The 20,353-nt window shown below is 35.0% G+C and overlaps 3 protein-coding genes across 6 annotated transcripts; 2 read left to right on the top strand and 1 right to left on the bottom strand.

Moving 5' to 3' along the window:
* LOC109357129 (DNA replication licensing factor MCM2) lies at positions 545 to 5,827 on the bottom strand. Its single transcript, XM_019600873.1, has 17 exons — positions 5,554 to 5,827; positions 5,288 to 5,469; positions 4,583 to 4,755; positions 4,309 to 4,498; positions 3,997 to 4,216; positions 3,700 to 3,907; positions 3,330 to 3,464; positions 3,053 to 3,244; positions 2,796 to 2,968; positions 2,517 to 2,705; positions 2,285 to 2,401; positions 2,025 to 2,109; positions 1,803 to 1,946; positions 1,590 to 1,715; positions 1,315 to 1,497; positions 970 to 1,131; positions 545 to 893 (listed from the first exon to the last, which is right to left on the bottom strand). The coding sequence occupies exons 1-17, from the start codon at positions 5,763 to 5,765 to the stop codon at positions 780 to 782; spliced, it is 2,805 nt and encodes a 934-aa protein (XP_019456418.1). The 5' UTR covers positions 5,766 to 5,827; the 3' UTR covers positions 545 to 779.
* On the top strand, positions 9,799 to 14,760 carry LOC109356682 (phosphomethylpyrimidine synthase, chloroplastic). 4 transcript variants are annotated; one of them, XM_019600153.1, is made up of 6 exons: positions 9,799 to 9,897; positions 11,026 to 11,348; positions 11,499 to 11,626; positions 11,948 to 12,774; positions 13,230 to 13,906; positions 14,308 to 14,760. In XM_019600153.1, the coding sequence occupies exons 2-6, from the start codon at positions 11,038 to 11,040 to the stop codon at positions 14,315 to 14,317; spliced, it is 1,953 nt and encodes a 650-aa protein (XP_019455698.1). In that variant the 5' UTR covers positions 9,799 to 9,897; positions 11,026 to 11,037; the 3' UTR covers positions 14,318 to 14,760. The 4 variants fall into 4 exon arrangements, with proteins under 4 accessions (XP_019455698.1, XP_019455700.1, XP_019455701.1 ...); XM_019600155.1 differs by having other exon boundaries at positions 14,326 to 14,760; XM_019600154.1 differs by having other exon boundaries at positions 9,824 to 9,910.
* LOC109356683 (cytochrome P450 86A1-like) lies at positions 17,431 to 19,892 on the top strand. Its single transcript, XM_019600157.1, is given in 3 exon segments — positions 17,431 to 17,722; positions 17,725 to 18,334; positions 18,903 to 19,892. Coding segments are annotated over 3 exon segments (1,554 nt in total). The 5' UTR covers positions 17,431 to 17,661; the 3' UTR covers positions 19,786 to 19,892.

A 20,353-nucleotide genomic window follows, 5' to 3' on the forward strand; every position in this document is an offset into this window, starting at 1 on the left:
ATGTGGTTCTTCTGTTTTGAGAAACATTTTGTTTGGCTGACAATTTAATATGACCTCTATTTAAGGAACTTTAGTTTTAGTATGTGCTTCTCTTACCCTTTTTTGTGGGTAATCTGATGCATCACTCAACTTATCCTCTAGGGCACATGGTTTCCCTCACGATCAATATTGTTGCTCCCACCAATGGAATATTTGATCTCCAATCTAATACGATACAAAAATCCATGTTAAATTGTATGATTAACCTACATTGTTATAATATTACAATTATAAATTTTTACATTAACTTCTTTGTTGGTCAATTAGTAATTTAACAATATATTTATACATACATTAATTTTAAATTTTAATTGATAATTAAACAAAAAATAGTTCAACATGACTGTTATCTACACTCAAATTCTAACATTGATTTGACATGAATACCTAATAAAATAATAGAAATCTTCTAAAAATCATTAATAACTTTAAAAGGATGGATATTATTGTATAATAAAATTACATGTTTGGTTATTGAAATGTGATTTTGAGGTGATGTTTGGGCATAAATTAATATTCTAAATATTAGTCCAAAGAGATAGTATAAATAACAGCTGATCCATGAAAAGAGACAACAACAAACAGGCCAGCGAACGCCATGTTTTTCAAAGGCCTGCCCAAACCACTAAAAAGTCAAATGACTACATCAAATTATAAATGGTAAAAAAGGGCACAGGTCAACATTCAAATTATGTTCAGGACCATTGATAAATAACAGCTGCATTCTTCCTTCATTTCATCTAGAAGAGGTGATGTATGATCACTCCTCTTTCTTCATCTAACACAAAATTGGCGTTTAAAAATTGACCGCTGCTGAAGAAGGGTTTAAGATCATAAACTTCATGCTCTTGAGCCTGCAAAATTTAGAGCAAACTCGGAATCAGTCAGTTATATAGGTTTGTAAACAAAACAAAAGAGAAATGTTATTACCTTGCGGGAGAGATCCTCGACTTTGACATCTACATGTGTAAGACCTGAAGCAGATCCTCTAACAATTTCTTCGAAATGCAAAACATTATTTACAAGCCCACGGAGAAGGTAAAGCAGCAAGTCATTGTAGTCCTTCTTGAAAGTCATATACTTCCTGAAACTCTGCACTCAAAACAATAGTCCACTGCTTAGATGAAGGGCAAATAAGGTCCAATATTTATCAACCATCAATAAGTGTTACACATAAGTAGGAAAATGCAGGATTGCAGGAAAACAAAACCAAACAGGTTAACTTTAAACAAATAAGATTTTAGGCAGATATAGATCCAGAAAAAATTTCAATACCTTTTGCAGAGCTTTCTGCACCCCAAATTTTTGGGTTGAAATGAATGAATCAAGCAGAACACGAATTGCCATGTCCACATCATCTTGTATGACATGTTGTCTAAGATGCATTCTCGCATGAGCTTCAGACATCCTTATCATTGATTCAATGTGCCTTACAGCAATGGGGACTCCTTGTCCATGCTATACAAGAGAATAAGAACAGCATATCAGGCCAATACAAACAAACAAAAAAGCATAAAAGTACAATATAAGAAATTGGGGCTGGACATTACTGAGGATTCCCTCCGCAGTTCAGCATATACATGAGTCAGTTTATCCAAGTCAGCATCATGCAACCTTGGAAACACGAACAGCTTGGCATATGTAAGGTACTTCTTCAGCAGCTCTTGAGGAAGTATCTGAAAACAATCCAACAAAACTCATGAGAAATATAGAGCAACAATTTGAGATTACTTCAAATAAAATAGTAGGATCTTAGTAAGGACCTCAGGATCATCTGGCATGGAAGCATCTTGGGGCTCACTAAAGGACTTATTATCATCTTTGTTACCACCCTTGGGCTGTGATTTGAAGTGACTGTCAACTACAAACTGTGCGAGCATTTCATCAGTGACCGGATCAACCACATCCTGTAAAAAAATCAAGAATTCCCTCAATAAATATGTATAAATGAAGATTTTATTGAAGCAATGGAGTTTAAGCCTAACCTTCACAACGCAGAGGATGTCAAAACGAGAAATAATAGGATCTGTCAATTCAACATTTTGAGTAAATGTTTTTGAGGAATCATATCTGCAAATCAAAGAGACTAAAGGTTAAGAATAAGTTGATAAATTGGAGGCCTGGAAAATGAAACTAAACTATATACAGTACTCAGCAGTATATCTGGTATCTATTAATATGGCATAGAAGCTACAGACACAGCCTTAGCAGAGACTATGATAAGTAGTGCCAACTTGAGCCATACCTTCCTCCAATAGGATTTGCAGCAGCAATAACAGAACAGCGTGCCTGGAGAGAAGTCACAATTCCTGCTTTTGATATGCTTATACTCTGCTGCTCCATGGCTTCATGGATACTTACCCTGAGACCATACATAAAATATAACTATTAACTTCTTCCCTTCCTCCGATGATGGTGGTTGTTAGAAAACTATAATTAAGAAATCTCAAGAGTGATTGCAATGTGTATTTTCTTACCTATCCTGGTCATTCATCTTGTCGAACTCATCAATAAGACAGATTCCTTTGTCAGCTAGAACAAGGGCTCCCCCTTCAAGTGTCCACTCCCTTGTGACTGGATCCTTGTGAACCGCTGCAGTGAGACCCACAGCAGAAGCCCCTTTGCCAGTGGTGTATACAGCTCTCTGCCCAGTTTTTTCAACATACCTTGTAGAATTTTGTAATATTTGTTAGTTAAATAATTGACCAATGACCAGATTATAAATTGTTTACAAAATTAAATGGATTAGTTTTTACTTGAGAAATTGTGATTTTGCAGTTCCTGGATCACCGAGGAGAAGAACATTGATGTCTCCTCGCAGCCGATGCTTTCCTTCAACATTTTTTTCTTGACCTCCAAACATAGCTAAAGCTATTGCAGTTTTTATGTCATCATGACCATAGATTGATGGAGCAATAGACTTGACAATCTGAAAACCAATTTGTAATTCACTTCAAAACATATAGTTAAATGACAAAATAAAACATACCAAACAAAATTCCAGGGAACAAACCCTTTCTCCTATTCTGGGGTCTCTTGCCAAATTATAAATTTCTTCTTTGTCTTCTTGTGTAAGTTTGTAGGTAGAAAATAGGTCATGTTTCTTTGTAACATAATTCGCCTCAACAACAGTGGCAAACACTGGAAACCCATTCTTCGTGTTTAGGGATAAGTCAAAGTTGTTAGTATAAATCCCTGTTACCTCCTGAAACATTTTAACAAACAAAATAAGGAAATCATTCAATAACACCCTAGACTGAAAAATAACAAGTAAAAGCAGTGGATAATACAATTTCTTCCCCAGGGCGAGCACAGTCAATCAGATCATTCAACAGTATCACTTCCTTGTATCTTGGTAATCGACCTGCAGGAACTATTCCTGGGCTCTCTTGGAGTGTAAGCTTTTGAAAATTCCTGTAAATTGTCTGCAACCAGATAGGAGGAAAAAGAGTTGATGCCTTTTCAGCAATATTAATTGCCAACTCATGTTATAACAGAAAATGCAAAAACTTCTATCATTTATGAATCAAAACAACAATACATCACAATTGAACAAGGCTTATACAACCATTTGGCTATGTCAAAGTGAAGATCATAGTGAAATTTGATGTTTCTTTCAGAAAAATGAAGAGAAGTGCAGAAGGGTTTGAAAAGTTGTACCTGCTCAATGTTGACAGTAAATGGTCCTTTTGATTGACACTCAGGACAGGATCCAACTTTCACCTCTGAATATGAATTCTGGAAAAAAGGCCCCAAAACTGCCCCACATTTATTACAGTCATACTTCACCTGCTGCAACTGGGGGAAAACTCCAGAGCGCCTGGTTACAACTCCCCCAATTCGGATCATGGTATTCAAGTGGATCTGCCTGCTCCAAAGATGCCAACAATAAGTCTTTTTTTAAAGAAAAAGGGGTAATGAATAGGGTGGGAAAACAAGTGAGTTTTTTTATGCTACCTTATATTTCGAATCTGATCATAAACTGGTAAGTTGGTGATGCGAACATAAATTATTTGATGTATATTTTTGTAGTTTGGGTGTAATTGGAATACAACATTTTTAGCAACATCTTCCATTACTTCTAAAACTGACTGAGGTGCATCAGCAAGCCAAATAGCAATGTTGGGGTGGACATAGATAAATTGTTTGTAATCTATCTCCAAACTGCACTTATTAACTGCAATTAAAAGACAAAACTGAACTGATGAGTATGCTGTTAACTGTAACAAGCTCAAGACTTCAAACGCAGCTAGTAGAGAGTATATTTACCTGACACCATCTCATTTATTAGCCGCACATATTCAAATTCACCATGTTCATTTTTCTGATTAACATATGTCAATAAGAAATCCTTGAATTTCCTAGCTATGAAACGGCGCACTTCATCTCTGGTAACCCACTCCCTAAGTGTTCCTTGAACACGATACATGGCATATTCACCTTCATTGTCATATTCATCCTACATTCCAAGTACTCAAGTTAATAGTCAAACAAATTCCACACTTGAAGAAAAAAATATGAACAGAAGCTCAAGCCACAGTACCTCATATCGATCATCATCAGTTTGATCAGTCATGGGAACATCCTCTCTTGAGTTTCCACGTTGTGACCTTCCAGGTGAACTCTGCATGCCATCAAGATCATCATCACTTGGTATATGAGGAGGTCGGTCAGCTCGAGCCCTTTTTGATGGCCTGTAACTGTCATCATCATCATCTGCAATAGAAAAATCAAAACCAAGTTTTCTATGTCAATACCTTTGCTAACAATACAGTGAAAAGGATCATATGTAACATCAGTATTCCATGATTAAGAAACCCAAAAGTAGCAAAGTCCTTATTGAAAAACTGAAGATTCAAACTCATATTCTATTAAATACAGCATACACAATTTACTTGTTTTTTGGATTCCTTGAGTAATCCCGTAGGAAATGGTTGGAAGAATCAAGAACACGGTACATATTGGCCATGTATCAGCGTTCAGTGATTGAATATTACAATACATGCTCAAAAAACTGTGTTGATCGAATTACACACAATAAAATAATTTCCCCCAATAACAATAACAATATCAATTTAATTTAACACATATAGTTAAAATTAACCATTCCCAGAATAATGTTGTATTTCTAGTTATATCACTAAACAATTTCAAAAAATAGTGCAATAGATAACCCTAAAAACGTATTTAAGTCTTAACAGGCTGCAAACAGAAAGCAAATAAGAAATTGAAGGTGTAATGTAATAACCTTGGTCATGGAGAAGTTGAGGAAGTTTGTTGCGACCAGAAACGAGACCATCACGAGCATCAAGTTCAACCTCAGCAGCCCTACGATCTTGCATAACCTGATCAAATCCCCTATCGTCCTCCACCGTATCATCAAGTCCGAATGATTCAAACTGATCATGCTCTTCCATCCTCCGATAATCACTGTTAAATAAATGGATTAGGGTTTTTCATTTCTCCATGAAAATAAAATATAAATGAAATAGAAATTCGAGAGAGAGGACATACTCTAAGAAATTATCATTGAAAAGATCTTCTCCATCGTCATCTTCGTCTTCGTCGGGGACATGTTCGGGATCGTCGGGAATGACATTGGGATCGACGGATGCTTCATCGTCTTCGGAGGCGTGACTGGTGTGAGTGTGTGGAAGCTGGTCGGTGTTGAAACCTACTGACGGTGATGCTGGCGATGATGGATCTGGCGTCGACGATGGATTCATTGTTAGTTCTCACTCTCGCTATTTCTCTTTCTCTTTCTCCGATTCTGATCTGAATAATTAGGGCTGGAAATGGCGAAGGATGTGAATTTAACGCTTCTTACTTCATTTGGCGGGAAAATTTGGCGCCATTTGTTGGGCTCAGCATAACCGCAACACCAGCTATTTGAGCCCGGCCCAATCCCAGGTTGGCTCCGTTGGGCCTTCGTGGTGTTTAGATCTCACACAATCCACTTCATTTTTAGATACCACTCCTCCCCGATTTCACTTCCCTAGTACATATACTAATGTTATACTGAGATTGGTTAGAAAAATAGTTAATTATTATTTTTTAACTTAAATATATATTTTTAACCGATCACGAATCAATGATACATGCAATGACACAATTAATTTATGGGAAAGCAGATGTGCTCTCGTTCCATATGTTATTACTTATGATTAGTATAAAAAAAAATTAATTAAACATTTAATAAATAATTATTTTTTTACCAATCATATACATTGACACACAAAGTAATATGCTTAGGAAAGAAGATGTCCACTTTTTGACTTCTCCATCTCACTCATTACACTTAGAAAATGTTCCTAACATATTCATTTTTTAATTGGGCCTCAATTGTTTATCAAATGTGTAATCTCTAACATATCCTACGTGTGTTTTTAAACATTCTTACTGTGGATGAAAATAAATACTTGTACCTTCCCTATTTGCAAAAATACCTATAACAAGTGAGTATAAATATTATCATACATGTCCTATGATACCACATGCTAATAAATATATTTGTTGATTAAATATTTTAATATTATATTTGTCAATCTATTTTATTATTATTTCATAATGAATTATAGTTATTGAATTATATTAACATTTATATTTTTATTATTCATGTAGTTGTTATTTTTCATATATAAGGCTTCATATCTAGGATGATGTTAAACTTTAAATCTAAAAAGAGTTTAAAAAGAGATGTGAGTTCAAAAAATAACCTAATAAACATGGTTCAATTGGATATGTAATCACAATTTAATATCTCCAAATAATCATTTGGTTACTCTACCATCCACTTCTTATTAATCAACACATGTTAGTATTACCAATTATGCAAATGCACTATCAGCGTTTATTTGTTACTTGAGTTTTGGAAGAAAATATAATATTTTAGAGTTATAAAATATACTAGTCAGATCAGATGACTATAAAATATTTCACCCTCTCTACAACTTTACTTGTAAAAATACCCTAACAAACTTGATACATAGTGGCATTTGAAGTTGTTGTATATTAACTATATTATTTATGTCTTCAAATGTAATTAATACATTACTTGTATACATTGTGATTCTCTGAAATACATAGGTCTGCGCATTATGTTGCACCAAAATATTGTATCAAAATTGCAAGCAGCATGGTTACTAAACAAAGTCTATATCCATATTATCCATTTCAAAACAGACCCTTCATCAATCAAATGCAGCTATTCTAGTGCACTAACTTTCAAATTTACTATCAATATAGTAAAACCTTGGGATGTATAATCATACCACATAACATGTAGGAATTATGGGTGGAAAGAAAAAAGTTGAGGGGGAATGACCCCATATTTTATTGAGTCTGCATCACCATATATCACATTAAGCAGTGATTTGACTAAACTGTTCCTAGTGCTTTGTCTAGGCATCAATGATTGTGATAAAGTTGTTTCCATACAGGGTTTTGTGATATTTTGAAGAGAGAACAAAAATATCTTTTGCAATGAGTGCAACATTTTTTGGTGGAAAGAGCAAAATATCACATGCCAACTTGCAATTTGTTTATGATGGACCATTTTGTTATGTGGCTGAGTTTATTTGGAAGTTAAAATGTCATATTCTAGTGATCTTGTCCTTGTAAGTCAAGATATTATTTCCTTTTATTGTTCAGAAGATGGAACAATCAAAGCAGCAAGATAAAAAAGTATTGGTAATACAGTTTCCCTTAAAGAGAAAAGTTGAATCACTTATTTTTTGTTTCTAATATGTATCCTCGTATTAAATTTTGCCCGAGCCGGAAACATCTATAGATATGTGGGGCTAACTCTCTCAACAAGTATTTTTTCATCCACAAGACTCGAACCTAAAACTTTGGTTAAGAGGAATTAAGCATGTACCACTTGAACCAACACCTGATTAACTTATTTGATTTATCTTGTCATTATCTTTTAGAGTAGGTGAAAATCAAAGGAATATATTGCATTATAAAGAGATCAACACCCACTGATTTGAATGCTCCACTACATGTTGCTCATAGTACTACTACTACTATAAAGTATAAACAATAAAGCTAAACTGTGCCAGAGGTCATGATAGCATATTTGATTTTCTTTTCTCCTCTTTTTTATATATATTTTTAAATCTTTTTCAACATTCATTCTTTATATTCTTGTGGTCTCATCATAATTGATCATTCACTCCTTTTTCTGGCCCATTTAATTAATCATATGGTGCTGATGATGAAAATGAATACATGTAGGCTTAATAATGATTTCAATATGAGAATATAGACGATGCTAGCAACATACTGTCTTAAGTATTTCACATCGACTTGCAACAGAGGATCATATGTACCCAATGGTGTACTAAACCAATTAAAATGAGTTATTTTATTGGAATTTGTTCTTATAAAAACATAAATTAATATTTTATATTATTTTGGGAAATATAATTTGATAGAAACATAAGAACAGAGTTTTTTTGGGACAGAGGATCTTATCCGACTTCCAACATATTGTGCTAATAAATAAGAATACATGTTTAGGATTGGAGCATTGACAATGCTTTGAAGAGGTAGAGGGAAAAGCTAATTAAATTTTGTTGGTTATCATTTATTTTTTTATGTACTGCATACTTTTTAGTATGTTTTTAGGTTACTCCCATTCTTTTTGTAATGTTAATATATGTATTTATACAAACTGAATGTATAATAATAACAAATTTAAGATATTCAAATATAACATTTGAAATTAAAATAAAATAAAAAGTGGGTTGAATAAAATAATGAGTGAGAGAGTTTTATTAGATTGAGAATTTCTCATAAAATTCGAAAACTAGTAGTATGAATAGACTATCACTTATTTTGTCTTTGATTTCCCACATGAATTTTTACACTAGAGGTAATCCTGTCCGAGCCAGAAACATCCACAGGTATGTGAGGCTAACTCTCTCAACGAGCATTTTTTTCATCCACAAGACTCGAACCCGAGTTTTTGCTTAAGGGGAATCAAGTATGTACCACTTAAACCAACGTCAGATTACTTATAACTTAGTCTGTATGAAGTGTTTAGTGAATAAAAAACTAAAAAGAATTTCTAACGAATAGCTAAAGATTTAATCATTTTTAAGACATAAAGATTATTAAAATGAATTTTGTCTTTACAAACACCACATTTTCTATATAAATGTTGAATCTCTAACACAGCCTTAATTAAACAATCATTTTTCCGTAACAAGAAAAAAAAGTAAGTCATTTATTAACCGTGTATAATCTTATTGGTTAGTAGTTAATAAGAAACTGATAATTTAATAATAAATAATTACACATAGCCTTATAATAGGTAACGAGATTCTTCTCCAGACTCTCCAATATTAGAAATGTGAGAGGGGACAATTTTTTAAAATTATTAATTTATAAAAAATAAAAATATAAAACATTGGATTTTTGTTATTGTCATGTGTATAATCACATATACGCACTACCCTCTCCTTTAATGGAGAGGAGTCAGACTCTATAATAGGAAAGTGTCTTATAAGTGGGGAGTACATTTCTCTCATAGGAATATGTCACCCCATACATATGATTGGTTATAAAAACATTCAAGTATTAAACTTATGATTTAAGTATATTTTTTTAATCAATCATAGTAGATAAGAGTAATATACTTTATATGATCCTACATTTTGTACAAATATCTTGCAGGGAAAAGGTGACAGGAAGCACATGACATTTCACTTTTGGGTACTATTTTTGTGAATGATGTTTAGTGTCTACATAGGTAGTTGGTACTTGCTTTCCTATATAGTTGTACGTTGTATAACACAAAATTGAACAAGAGCTATTACTCACTGAGAGTGTCTCATTGCAGATAAGCCCAAGGTTTTTTCTTAAGGTTCTCTCTTACCATCCCTACTCTTTTCACACTGCATGCACTTTCTTCTAATTGTCATTCACCTTTTTTTCTGTGACTTTTTTGTTGTTGGTGTTGATAAAATTTATTCCATATATGGTTTGGAAGACTCTAATCTATGTTGTGCTTTAGAGTGAAAAATTTCATGCACCCAGATATAAAAATCATATTTTTTTCACTGTTTTCTGATTAATTGATTCATCACAAATTTTCTTTTGATTTATGCTGCATGAAGATGTGAAATTGTTAAATCAAATTTAACGTGGTTTGTTTGTTATGGACATGATCTATGATGGGATGTTATGGAGTTATTTGATTCATCACAAAGGCTTGTTGTTGTTTGTTATTGTTTGATTCATTATGAATCCATAGAATCAAAGCATATTTACACATTCAAACAGTTCAACCATAATTTGAAAAAAAAAATGAAATCTAGCATGTTCTAAATACATGATGAAACTGTTGAGGAAAAAAGCTTGGAAATTAACCCCAAAGTTTCAATTTTGACAATATACCCGTTTGAACTTTAACATCTTACAAGAAAATGTGCAGACTTTGAAACCATATACTTATCTTACTTCCAAATCCTTGCAAGTTGAAACTACTTTTTTATTTTGTTGTCATTTTCTAAGGTTTAATTGTTTCAACAGATTATATAAGATGAAAAACATTTTCTGGAAATTCTACATGTATTTGGACTTTAGCACTTCTCTTCCAGATTGCATATCTATATGCAGCTAGCTATTTTTATGTGCAAGGGAGGAGCATAAGCATTGGGTTAATGAGTGAATTTTTTTCTTATGTGATTCTTGTTATTTGAAACGATAAGGTTGTTGCTTAGTGACTATGAGGTCACGAGTTCAAATCCTGGAAACAGTTTCTCTGTTTGCAGGGTAAGGCTGCATATATTTACCCTCCCTATACCCCACTAAGTAGGAGTCTCGTGCACTAGGCTGCCCTTTTATTTATATCTGTCATCTGAAATAGAATTTTTGAAGTACCTTGGGATGTTTAGACATCGAATGCATATATGCTGCTAACTGCCTATTGTTATTCAAGTGTAAACTAATTACACTTCAAAACTTGTATTTCTGTAGTTCTTTGTCAAGATGGCATCGGTTCATGCTAATGTGGCATCGATTGTATGCAAGAATGGTAACAATGGTTGTCAATCGAAGTTCCCGAGTACTGCATTCTTGCCCGGGTTTGATGTTGTAGGGAGGGTTTCAAGTGCATGGAAGAAGGAACTTACCCCATCTTACATGGCTTTGGGACCTAAAGCTACATTAACATTTGATCCTCCTGCTACCAATTCAGACAAAACCAAACAAAAGAAAGATACTGTTGACCCTGCTTCTCCTGATTTTCTGCCTCTTCCTTCCTTTGAACAATGCTTTCCAAAGAGCACAAAAGAACACAGGTGTGTTGTGCTTTATTGTTTGGTTACTTTATATGATTGATGCATTGTATTTAAATCAGTATGGTGTTCCAAGTCTTTCTTTTGTAACATTATTCAGATTAATATGCACTTCTCAGATGTCTCACTCTAGTTACAATATTATGTTTACAGTGAAGTTATTCATGAAGAAACTGGTCATGCGCTAAAAGTTCCCTTTCGACGAGTTCACCTGAGTGGAGATGAACCACAGTTTGATACCTATGACACAAGTGGTCCTCAAAATATAAGTCCCAGAGTTGGTATGCAGATCAATCTTATTTCTCCATACCTTTTTTTAACTTGAGTCTCTTAGTCCTCACTACATTTTTTGTGTTATTCTTCCTTTTTCAAACCCTTTATTGTTGATATAATGCTAGAAGCAAAAGTTAAATCATATCAGCATACTCAGTTTATGTACTTCTATTAGTTACAAACTTACAGTTAAAAAAACAGAACACATGTAATGGAATAAGATTACTAATATCATTGAAGAATCTCATATTGATTGTTTATTTGTTCTTATCCCAAGACTTAGGAAAATACATTCATTTACCTGGGATTTTTATGCATTTGATATTCAGGACTCCCGAAGTTGCGCAAAGACTGGATTGACAGGCGAGAGAAAATAGGTGCACCAAGATTCACTCAGATGTACTATGCTAAGCAGGGAATCATTACCGAGGAGATGCTTTACTGTGCCACTCGTGAGAAACTCGACCCTGAGTTTGTGAGGTCAGAAGTTGCTCGTGGACGGGCTATCATCCCTTCCAACAAGAACCACTTGGAGCTAGAGCCCATGATAGTTGGAAGAAACTTTTTGGTGAAAGTAAATGCAAACATTGGAAATTCTGCAGTTGCAAGCTCTATAGAAGAGGAAGTTTACAAGGTTCAGTGGGCAACTATGTGGGGAGCTGATACAGTCATGGATCTCTCAACTGGTCGTCATATCCATGAAACTCGAGAGTGGATCCTACGCAACTCTTCTGTACCAGTTGGGACTGTACCTATTTATCAAGCACTTGAAAAAGTTAACGGGATTGCTGAAAATCTTACCTGGGAGGTCTTCAGGGATACCCTGATTGAACAAGCTGAACAAGGCGTTGATTACTTCACTATCCATGCAGGAGTTCTTCTGAGATATATTCCATTAACAGCGAAGCGCATGACCGGTATAGTCTCTAGAGGAGGATCTATTCATGCAAAATGGTGCTTAGCTTATCACAAGGAGAATTTTGCTTATGAGCATTGGGAGGACATACTTGATATCTGTAATCAGTATGATGTGGCCTTATCGATAGGTGACGGGCTACGACCTGGATCGATTTATGATGCCAATGACACAGCTCAGTTTGCTGAGCTCTTGACACAGGGAGAACTGACCAGAAGAGCATGGGAAAAGGATGTACAGGTGATATATTCATCAAACTTTTTTATAGCATGGTGTTGATAAATTTATGGCAAGATTGAAGAATGGTGATAAAATTATCAGACATTTTGATTTTAACATCGTGATGTTTATATATCTATTAAGTGCATTTATATTTTCATTCTTGATTGTTTAGCATGAATAGTTTGGAACTTACAGAGGGGAAATTCTAGTCAGGTCATCCTATTTGTTTGTTTTAGTCACTTGGGTGGGAATAGACTATTTATCCATTGCATGAGACTGTGAGCTATATTGATTTCACCATATTGGTGTTTAGTGAAAATCCTAGTTTCCTTCTTCACAAGCTAAACATAGTAATTTAAAACACTATGATTCTATTGATTTCATATCATATTATACTATCATGAGCTGATGTGATGTTACAATGAACAATATTCTCCGGAGAAAATGAGTGTTTACTTGGACTCCTTTTACAGGTGATGAATGAAGGACCTGGACATATCCCAATGCACAAGATTCCTGAAAACATGCAAAAACAACTAGAATGGTGCAATGAAGCACCATTCTACACTCTTGGCCCTTTAACAACTGATATTGCTCCTGGTTATGATCACATCACCTCTGCAATTGGCGCTGCCAATATTGGGGCACTGGGTACTGCTCTTCTCTGTTATGTGACTCCGAAAGAACACCTTGGACTGCCGAACCGGGATGATGTGAAGGCTGGAGTTATAGCATACAAGATAGCTGCTCATGCTGCTGATTTAGCCAAGTGTCACCCACTTGCTCAAGCCTGGGATGATGCACTAAGCAAGGCGAGATTTGAATTTCGATGGATGGACCAATTTGCTTTGTCATTGGATCCAATGACAGCCATGTCTTTCCATGATGAAACATTGCCTTCAGAAGGTGCTAAGGTGGCCCATTTCTGCTCTATGTGTGGCCCTAAATTCTGCTCTATGAAGATAACCGAGGATGTGCGCAAGTATGCAGAGAAACATGGCTATGGTGATGCTGAGGAAGCCTTAAAACAAGGGATGGAAGCTATGAGTGCTGAATTCCGAGCTGCCAAGAAAACGGTCAGTGGTGAACAGCATGGTGAAGCTGGTGGAGAGATTTACTTGCCAACAACTTACTTAAGCTCCAAAGAGAGGTGAAGTTAAATGTGTTGTATATTTTACTTATCTAAGATGCATCTTTCCACTTGACATGCATTATAGGCTTGGTTGGTAGAGCTACTAGACATAAAGTGTGAGCACCTGGGTTCAAACTTCGCCTACAAAAAAAATACTATTTTGGATACTTAAGCACCGACTAGACGATCTCCATATAATATGCCACATTATTCCATAAACAATGGTCCTCTCTTAACATGGAGCACCACCACATACAGTAGAATCCTTTGATTTCTTTAAGCTATAAACTTATACTAGAAGATCAAGTGATCAACTAAAAACACTATGTCTCATTATTGCATGAAAAAGATTGAAAACCATATTTTATATGCCGTCTGCTTGTCGATACTGAGTTATCTTACAAAAACATCTCGTGCAGTATCATATAAATGAAGAGAATCATCTGAGACAAGTTGGAGCTAGCTACATAACTGGCTTATCAGGATGGTGAATCAATTTCAAGCTAGGGGAGAATACAAATTTGAGTTTGTTGACAACTTTTAAGAACTTTAATCTCTATCAAACTTTTTCTGGTGTTCTCCAATTATCATGAATAAATTGCTCCAGTTTTATATTTAAGACCTTCTTTACCTATTCTTTTGAGGCATTTTATTAACTCCAAATGCACCAGGGGTGCCTCTATCTGCATGAGCTCCTATGATTAAGTTAGGATGCTAGCAGATTAGGCTGAGATAGTCCCTTTGAACCTGAACAGGGTGATGCCTGCGTAGGGAGTGTGCAATTTTCTTTCTGTATGCTTTTGCAGGGAGTGTAAGTTATATACATGGATTGAGCTTGGATTGTTCTTGGGAAGCAGATTCAGCAAGATGGCCATGCCAATTGCTTTTGTTCAAAAAGTAGCTGCACATGAAGCTCCTACTACCAGATAAAAAAGTATTACAACATAAATTCTTTCCTAAGAAAAAACAACATAAAGTACACAGATCTTACATACTAATATCTATTATGAAAGACCAAGTTTTCACTAATAAAACTACTCACCATATTAACTTGGCATGTCAGAATATATGAACATGGTATCTATAATTTTTCCTTTGTGCAACAAGAGTATCTTCAGAAGATGTAGAGATTATCTATCAGGGTTATTTTACTGTAAATCTATATTGTGCATTAATTTTCAGCAAAATAAAAATCTAATTTGGTTATGACCAAAAAATCTCATATTTCAATCCAACATAGCTTCATAGATACATGGGAAACAAAAAGCTAGTCTTTTACCTGGGGCATTATGTATTCTACTTGTAGTTTTCATAATAGGAAGTGAGTGAAGATGTTTAAATAAGATTATATAATATTTTCATTACTTCTCTATATGGATGATATTTTGCACTCTTTGAAGATTCACAAATTCTCACTACATGAAGAATTGCTTCATTGAAGTTGCTTGGCACAGGTTGTTTTATGTTATTACTAGCTTGTTACAGTACACATGTTTAACTAAACTTTCGTTTTGTATGTGAATAACCACCAGTGTGAAATTGATGTAAGCAAAATGAGTAGCACTATCATTCTTGAATAGAAATAAGACTTTGTAAACAGACTTGTTTCCCCTACATTTGTTTCAGTTCCACTGTCAACTAAGTGTTCGACCAGGAGTTAAGTTTTGGAATGGAACGAATGGTAAGAAAAAGGTTGAGAGTCATGAAATACATTTTTTAGAGGACTTGAAATCTTTCTTTTTCATTTATTCTCATCCAAAATTTAACTCGCAAACAATTACATTTTCTTTCTTCTATGGATCTATTGGAACTTAATTTGCATGAAGTGTTGTTGGAGTTACAAATATTTATAAGCCATAAAAATCCCTGCCTCAAACATTACATGCACTGAGTTTATATCTTCAGAATATTTAGTAAGTGATTGCCATATTTTGATCATTTTGCAAGAGATGATATAATGTGATAAGGTTATCTGAGTACTATCAACTACCCATGATAAATTTCCTATAACAGGTTGAAAGTTGCCCCATTTTAAGGCCTTAGATCTTGTCTAGTTTATCATAATTTTGAACTTGGTTCAATTCTACCTAACTTTTGTTACATTTTCATAAATGAATTGGGGTTTAGTAAACTAACTTATGATAGCTCATGATAAAGCTAAAATGCAAGATTTCATGAGGTTCATTTACAATGGAAAAAAACTTCTCACGCTTGTATAGATCAAAATCTAAATAAATAATCTGGAATATAATGCATGCATTTGAATTAGATACTTGGTATGTAGACTTTGTTCAATTCTTGGCAAACAAGCCTCCAAAACCACCACCCTTCTTTTGTGTCACTAGCACAGAGTTCTTGCGGCCAATGGTGATTGCCTCCTCCATTATTCTCCTCCACCTTCTTGAGGATAAGATCAATTTATGGCAGTTGATTTTATCCTCAAGAACATAAAAACATAATGACAACTTCAAACCAGTAGTATAATCGGCCCGACACAAATGTATGAAGGATACATGTATTTAATATGGACATGTCTTCAACTTCTCAGGAAAAAGGACTGATTTAATGTAGAGCAAATAGCATATCCGACTAGTAATTTAAGGGAGAAGAGGAACTTTTTTTGATTCAAAAAATTGAATACACTTATACACTTCAAACTTATAATCGGGGCTTATGTCCCCCCACAAGTTAATTACATATGTCATGATGCATAATACCTCAACAAGAAGTGTCTAGCTGAAAGATTGAAAATCCTGAATTGGAAAAAATTAACTAATGTAGAGATTAATTATGATCCTTTTGGGAAAATCGTGCTACCTTCTTTAAGATTTTTTATAGGCTGAATAGCAAGGACTCAAATAATGGTAAGTATCACATGTGTTTTTTGTTCTTTATTATTATTCACTTAAATACCTTCTCACAACCTTCCATTGTATTATATTAGAGTTTAAAAGTGAAATCTCACATACCAGAAGTATACTAGCATATTCTGGTGACATGTCTTGATAGGTACAAAAAAGTTGTGCAGAAGCAGATAAATGTATAGACACATTAATGATATAAATGTAGAGAGATAGATATGAAAAAGTTGTACATGAATAGTTTTTGTAAGGAATGCATTGCTTAAAATAAAAAAGGATGCCAAACAATCTATTTGGAATTTTTGATATAGATAAATTGTTGGCAAATCATAAATTAAAGAACTAGTTTGATTTGAAGGATAAATAGTCTCATTCTATGTATGCAAAGTCTAAAACTGCTTACCGCATTTCAATTCCACAAGTTATAAATACAACCTCATTCTCATCTAAACCCATTCCTCCTTCCCATTTTTTAGTACAAAAATCATTTGTCTTAAACAATATTTTATTCTCTATTTCGAGCCAATCAATATTTTATTTTTTATGTTTAAAATTTTCTTTTATTCATGTGATAATATGTGACTGACCCATAATAGAGAATGAGACATTGTTAGAGTTATGTGATCTCTATCATTTTATCTAATCTATTGTTTTTAGGTACTATAGAAATTATCATCTAAAATCATTAACCTCCTTAAGTCCATGCATGATTTTCTTCTTGTGTGTCTCATACTTCATAGTCCTATATACCAAACACCTAACATCCACTACTCACTCTCTATAAGGTAAAAAATATTCCCAACAACTCTCTCCTAAACCCTCTCATTTTTTTCATTCCACACACACATAAACATATATATAATAAGCATGATGCATGCTTTATGCTTCAAATAAGTTTACACCATCTTGCAAATGGAAACCCTCACTCTCCTCCTTACCTTAACATCTGCTCTTTCTGCCTATTTCATATGGTTCCATCTCTTAGCCGAACTCTAACCGGTCCAAAAGCATGGCCTTTTGTGGGTAGCCTCCCGGTTCTTTTCAAGAACCGGAGCCGAGTCCACGACTGGATCGCCGGAAACCTCCGTGCAACTGGCACTTCAACCACCTACCAAACATGCACCATCCCCATACCTTTCTTGGCTCGCAAGGAAGGCTTCTACACGGTCACATGCAACCCCAAAAACCTCGAACACATCCTCCGAACCCGGTTCGATAACTACCCAAAAGGACCCAAGTGGCAGACCGCATTTGATGACCTATTGGGACAAGGAATCTTCAACAGTGACGGAGAGACCTGGCTCATGCAACGCAAAACCGCGGCACTGGAGTTCACAACCCGAACCCTAAGGCTAGCCATGGCTCGTTGGGTGAACCGGTCCATCAAAAACAGGTTTTGGTGCATTCTAGATAAAGCGGCTAAAGATAATGTTTCGGTGGATATGCAGGACCTTCTTCTACGTTTAACCTTTGATAACATTTGTGGACTCACCTTTGGCAAAGACCCTGAAACTCTTTCACCTGGCTTACCAGAAAACCCTTTTTCTGTTGCCTTTGACACTGCCACTGAAGCCACCATGCACAGGTTCTCTTACAGTATAGTTGGATTGCATGATTAATTTTATATGCTTAAAGTGTGCTTGAATTAGATTATTCTGTCTTAAAAACAGTTTATAATCCAAAGGTTCTCCTAGATAACTTCTAAAATATAGTTATGGTGTCATTTTTTTCATGACATTCTAAAATATAGCTTAAAAAGTTATTCCTTATAATTCAATATGAACCAATAAAGCACTTCAAAAAAAGATAATAAAGATGCATTTACTCAAAACAGTACTTATATGTTTGTGAAGTAGAATCAAAATCATTATTCATGCACTCAGTGTTGAACCTTTACTATATACTTACTCAAAAATAATGATTTAAATTGTCGGACGCCATCAACTAATTCGGCCACAATGTTGTAGTTATAACCACATCATACCGCAATTGTAGTATAAATGTATGATACTAGATTATAATGATATGATCATGGTACAAGGACTACAATCACATTAATCATAACCATGATCGTAATTGTAACTTAAAACACTGCTTAAGAATGTTTATCACTATTATATATAAGTTTCTTTCTCTCTTTAATATAAGAACAGGTTTCTGTACCCGGGTGTGGTATGGAGATTCCAGAAGCTTCTGTGCATCGGAGCAGAGAAAAGATTAAAACAAAGCCTTCAAGTTGTAGACACCTACATGAACGACGCCATTGCAGATCGCAAGAAAAACCCCTCCGATGACTTACTATCTCGTTTCATGAAGAAATCTGACACCTGCGGCAACGCCTTCACCTCCAAACTTCTTCAACGCATCGTCTTAAACTTCGTCCTCGCCGGAAGGGACACGTCATCAGTCGCACTCACCTGGTTCTTCTGGCTCCTCATCAACCATCCACACGTGGAGGACAAGATCGTAGCGGAGATAGCCACTGTTCTCAAAGAAACCCGCGGCGGAGAGCGGCGAAAGTGGGTGGAGGAGCCTCTAGATTTCGAGGAAGCAGACCGGTTGGTTTATCTTAAAGCTGCTTTAGCTGAAACGCTGCGTTTGTATCCATCGGTGCCGCAAGATTTCAAGCAGGCCGTCAATGATGACGTGTTGCCGGACGGGACGGTGGTTCCGGCGGGTTCGACGGTGACGTATTCGATATATTCGGCTGGGAGAATGGAAACGATATGGGGTGAGGATTGTGTGGAATTTAAACCGGAGAGGTGGCTTTCGGTTCGGTTAGACCGGTTCGAACCGCCAAAAGATGGGTTTAAGTTTGTGGCATTTAATGGTGGACCGAGAACTTGTTTGGGGAAGGATTTGGCTTACCTGCAAATGAAGTCTGTGGCTGCGGCTGTGCTGTTGCGTTACCGGCTATCGCTGGTTCCCGGTCATCGGGTGGAGCAGAAGATGTCTCTTACTTTGTTCATGAAGAATGGGCTGAGAGTGTTCTTGCATCCACGTAAGATTGAAGATGGCCACCTCAGCATAGAATGAGGGTGTTTTCGTCATTCACCATTATGCATTGTGGGGGTGTATAAGTGTATTGTACAAGTTCATTTTATGTTTAAAACTTACCATTGCATTTGTAAGGATGAGTTTGATGAGAGGGGTGAATCAAATTTCAGTAAGTGTGCTAATCTAAAGTGGAGTGCTGGTGGTATTTGAAGAATGAATATAACATGTTGGAAAAATACTTGTTTGTATATGAGTTTTTTATATTATCATTTATCATTTATATTTAATTATTATTAAATTTTAATTATAAGTAACATAAATCACTGATAAATAATATACTAATTATTTATAAATATCTATATTAACAATGTATACACTTAGGAGTTTTAAATTGGAAAAGAAAAACATGTCATTGTTGATGTTTTTTTATCTCTAAAAAAGCAAAGAAAGAATATCACTATTGTCCATTAATTGTCACATAATTTTTTATCTGGACTTTAAGAAAGAGTGTAATATATATAAAGATTTGTACACAGTCAGTGAATTATTCACCATTTATTTAGGTTACATTTTTTGAAAAAAGTTAATGATAATTGAAATAAATTAT

The sequence above is a fragment of the Lupinus angustifolius genome, chromosome LG09 (assembly GCF_001865875.1).
Source record: "Lupinus angustifolius cultivar Tanjil chromosome LG09, LupAngTanjil_v1.0, whole genome shotgun sequence".
Taxonomy (NCBI): domain Eukaryota; kingdom Viridiplantae; phylum Streptophyta; class Magnoliopsida; order Fabales; family Fabaceae; genus Lupinus; species Lupinus angustifolius.